At 38.1% G+C, this 4,062-nt stretch overlaps 1 protein-coding gene across 2 annotated transcripts; it reads left to right on the forward strand.

The window, feature by feature from the left end:
* The first annotated feature begins 231 nt into the window (after nt 1-231).
* LOC107489624 (cyclin-dependent kinase G-2) lies at nt 232-3,430 on the forward strand. Of its 2 annotated transcripts, XM_016110382.3 has the most exons (5): nt 235-2,191; nt 2,333-2,468; nt 2,617-2,705; nt 2,802-2,913; nt 3,001-3,430. In XM_016110382.3, the coding sequence occupies exons 1-5, from the start codon at nt 879-881 to the stop codon at nt 3,118-3,120; spliced, it is 1,770 nt and encodes a 589-aa protein (XP_015965868.1). In that variant the 5' UTR covers nt 235-878; the 3' UTR covers nt 3,121-3,430. The 2 variants fall into 2 exon arrangements, with proteins under 2 accessions (XP_052114029.1, XP_015965868.1); XM_052258069.1 differs by lacking the exon at nt 3,001-3,430 and having other exon boundaries at nt 232-2,191; nt 2,786-2,913.
* The last annotated feature ends 632 nt before the right edge of the window (nt 3,431-4,062 follow it).

The following is a 4,062-nucleotide window of genomic DNA, read 5'->3' on the forward strand; positions in this document are numbered from 1 at the left end:
TTAATTTAAATATTAACTTTTATAAAAAATTACTTATTTTTTAATTTTTTTCTCTTTAAAAATCTGAATGATAGACAATTTTAAAAAAATATCTAGTTACCCGCACATGAATCCAATTGCCAAACAGCCAAACTCGGAAAAATAGAATACGCGTAAAAGCCACCGACTAGCATAGAATAATTGGGCCGCCCTCTGCTTGCAAGTTGCAACGCGATATTTTAAAGAAATCTCACAACCCATTAAATAACAGAAAACAGCGTCAAACATGAACTAACAACACATCTGAAACTGAAACTTGAAAGGCTGCTGGCAAAAACTTCTTTCGAATCATCGACCGGAGAGACCCTTCGCTACTTTCGTTCATTCCTTCGTTTCCTTCATCAGTTCTTTTCTCTGTCGTCTCGCCGCCGGTAAGGCCATTCGAAACCTCTGAAAAATAATAACCATCAAGACGAACCAACCACTACCTAGGGTTTTGTTCCCAATCGATCTCCTCTCGATTTCCCTATCCATGCCCTAATTTTTTTTTTATCTTTGATCTCCGGTTGCTTTTCTTAATTAATGTTGTGTTTTTGTTTTTGTTCTTAATTCTCAATTTGATATTTGTGTATTTTTCGTATGCTGTTACTTTCCCCCGATTTGATACAATTCACTGTTGGCTGTATTGAGGAAAAGAAGGATAAGATAAGTTATTGTAATTGAACCTTTCGTGTTCTTGATTGGGTTGTGTGAATTATTGAAAACCTAATCGAATATTGATTCTATTTTTGGGGTTAGGGTTGGAAATTTGAGATTTTAAAGGGGTTTTTGGATTGAATACATATTTTCCTCAATAAATTGGTTTACTGATTGAGAGGAATTGTGCTTGTGACTATCAAATGGCGGCAGGGCGAGAAGGTGTTGTTCTGAGAAGAGAATCTTACAGAGAGAGTTCCATCAAGGAGCTTGATCACTGTAGGCATGGTTCTGTACAGAATGGGTTTCATGTTGGAAAAGAGGAGGAGAGAGAGGAAGGTGAGCTCTGTGTCGAACCTGGGGTGCGTGACTATGAACCTGCCTCAGGGTTTCAAGCAGTTGATGGAGATGAGGTCTTGCCACCACCGGAAAAGAGAAGAAAATTTTCTCCGATTGTGTGGGATCTACCAGAGAAGGAAGGAGTGATCCTCTCCAAAAAAGGGGCCACACAGGTTATTACTGTGTCTCACTCCTGTCCAACTCTGTTGAAAAGCCCGGTACAAGATGGTCGTTTGCATGGGGGTGTCTCTAGGATACCTCCACAAAATTCATCTTGTGTCTTGCAGTCAGGGCATGATGACCAAGAAGCAGATGAAGAGAACAATGCCCAAGGGTGGAACATCAAAATGTCTAGATGGGCTTCTGATGGTCAATCACCGGTGGGTGCTGTTGATGAATTTAATTTTGGCAAAGTGAAGCCAAGTCCTGAGATTGGTGAATTTCAAAGAGAATGTTCAGAAAGCACAATCACTAGATCCTCAGGAAGCAATGGACGAGATAATAGTGGGGGCCACTTTGATGGTAGTGATTCTGAAAAGGAATTCCCTACTGACTCCATGGTCGATGATGAGGAACAGAGTGATGTTGGTGATTATGCATGTGATTCTGATGAAGATGCCGGTTTAATGCACCTGCAGAGAAATATAAACATGCTTCAGAGTTGCAGAAGTGTGTGTGAGTTTGAAATGATTAAGAAAATCAACGAAGGAACTTATGGTGTTGTCTATAAGGCTAGGGATAAGAAGACCGGAGAAATAGTAGCATTGAAGAAGGTGAAGATGAATATAGAAAGGGATGGCTTTCCATTGTCATCCTTGAGGGAAATTAACATTCTCTTGTCTTTTGATCACCCCTCCATTGTGGATGTTAAAGAAGTAGTTGTGGATAATTATGATGGTACTTTCATGGTGATGGAGTACATGGAGCATGACCTTAAGGGACTGATGGAGGCAAAGAAACAGCCCTTCAGTATGGGTGAAATAAAATCTTTGATGCTGCAACTTCTTGAAGGTGTCAAGTATCTCCATGACAATTGGGTTCTCCATAGGGACTTAAAGACATCAAACATTCTGCTGAACGACAAGGGGGAGCTGAAAATATGTGACTTTGGGTTGTCCCGGCAGTTTGGAAGCCCACTGAAGCCATATACTCCTATTGTTGTGACACTATGGTACAGGTGAGTTTCATTGTCACCGTTATGCTTTCCAATTTTGTATTGATCTCATCATTATGTGCGTATCTGGTATTTTTGTTTTTGAGTTCTGTAGAGCATGGTATTCAATTCAAACTAACGAAGGGGAATTGCTACTCTGTACAGGGCTCCAGAGCTTTTGTTAGGAGCTAAGGAATATTCAACCGCAATTGACATGTGGTCAGTGGGTTGCATAATGGCTGAGTTGGTTGCCAAGGAACCTCTGTTCACGGGTAGAACAGAACTTGAACAAATTGATAAGGTTATTATTACTCAACTCACCTGGATACCCCCCCCCTCTCCCAAAAAAAAACCCCACCCATGGAGAAAATTAAATTAAATCATAATGTCTATTATCTTTTGGAGAATCCTATTAACATTTCTTTGTTGTTACTGTTTGCACGTTGCAGATTTTTAGGACCCTGGGTACACCTGATGAGAAGATTTGGCCGGGCTTATCTAAATTACCTGGTCCTAAAGCAAAATTTGTTAAACAACCGTGAGTACACTACCTCTTTTTAGTTTCCCTCTCTACAACTGTTATTCTTTGATACAATATGCTAAGGATTTTGACCATAGATGATTGCTATTTCAGGTACAATATGCTAAGGAAGAAATTTCCAGCCACATCTTTTACTGGTTTACCAGTTCTGTCTGAGCTAGGATTCGACTTGTTGAAGAAGCTTCTAACTTACAATCCAGAAGAGGTAAATTTTGTTAATTAAATGAATTCTGATTGCCTTTCCGTGATGTGAACTGAATAATAACTGTCTGAATTGTTTGTTGTTTTCCAGAGGATAAGTGCAGAAGAGGCCCTTCTTCATGATTGGTTCCATGAAGTCCCCCTTGCAAAATCTGATTTCAAGCCAATTTTCCCTCCTTTGCGTGGCCAGGCCACTTTCAGTGCGGATTAAAAACCAAGAACAATGCTAATTTTTTATCGTCATTGTTTCTAATTAGGTCCTTCCCATTCAGGGAATATCCGGATAAATGATATGATAGCAATGGACAGGCCAAGGAATTAACCTAGGCTCCAGCTACTTAATAATTAGAAAGCGGCAGATTGATGTATATATAGTAGTTGAGTTGGTTGGCGTTGTGCCTTATATATATTTGTCTACTCAAATTCTCGTTTCGTATTCGCTTAGAGATGTACATGTGTATCGTGATTTATTCTGTAGATTTGATGAGTTCCATGCTATCTCAATGCTCTTTCTTTTGTCATAGTTGTTTTCTCCTCGTTTTACTTGTTTTTCCTTTATCTGTATTTTAACAATTCAATATAGGTTTTGTTTTTATTTCTTTTTGGAATACCAAAATATAAGAACAGCTAAACTTAACCCAAGTAAAACCCACCACACTATTATAAAATAACTAAATAAAAAAATAAGAAAGAGGTAACAAATATAAAGAAATATAAAGAGAGAGAAAGAAGTATTGCAACATAAAGAAATAGAGAATTCTTATTGCTTGTGTGTGTTTTTATTCAGAGGCTTGAGCCTCTATTTATAGGTGTACAAGATAACATTTTTCAAACTATAATAAATAGAGTCATCCTTGATAAATTAAGTTACTTTGGAAATGGACATCCACATATGATCTTATCACAATACTTTCACTTGGATACCTATTTAGGATTATTGCTTCGTTAAAACCTTACTAAAGAAAATCCAATGGGAAAAAAATTTTAGTGAAGGAAAAAGAGTACAATATCCTTTGTGATGGGAACTGCCTCATTAAAAACCTTGTCAAGAAAAATCCAATGGGAAAAAAACCTGACCAAGGAAAAAAAAGTACAGTCTCTCCCTCTTGTCGACATCATTTAATGTTTCGAAATCGGCGCATCCCAATTTCAT

Source organism: Arachis duranensis, chromosome 1 (genome assembly GCF_000817695.3).
Source record: "Arachis duranensis cultivar V14167 chromosome 1, aradu.V14167.gnm2.J7QH, whole genome shotgun sequence".
NCBI classification, from domain to species: domain Eukaryota; kingdom Viridiplantae; phylum Streptophyta; class Magnoliopsida; order Fabales; family Fabaceae; genus Arachis; species Arachis duranensis.

Excerpts from the sequence above, each read along its gene's own strand:
- LOC107489624 (XM_016110382.3), top strand. The coding sequence starts at position 879 with ATGGCGGCAGGGCGAGAAGGTGTTGTTCTGAGAAGAGAATCTTACAGA. Across the intron at positions 2,192-2,332 it reads GTTGTGACACTATGGTACAG|GGCTCCAGAGCTTTTGTTAG; the intron begins GTGAGTTTCATT and ends TACTCTGTACAG. Across the intron at positions 2,914-3,000 it reads TAACTTACAATCCAGAAGAG|AGGATAAGTGCAGAAGAGGC; the intron begins GTAAATTTTGTT and ends GTTGTTTTCCAG.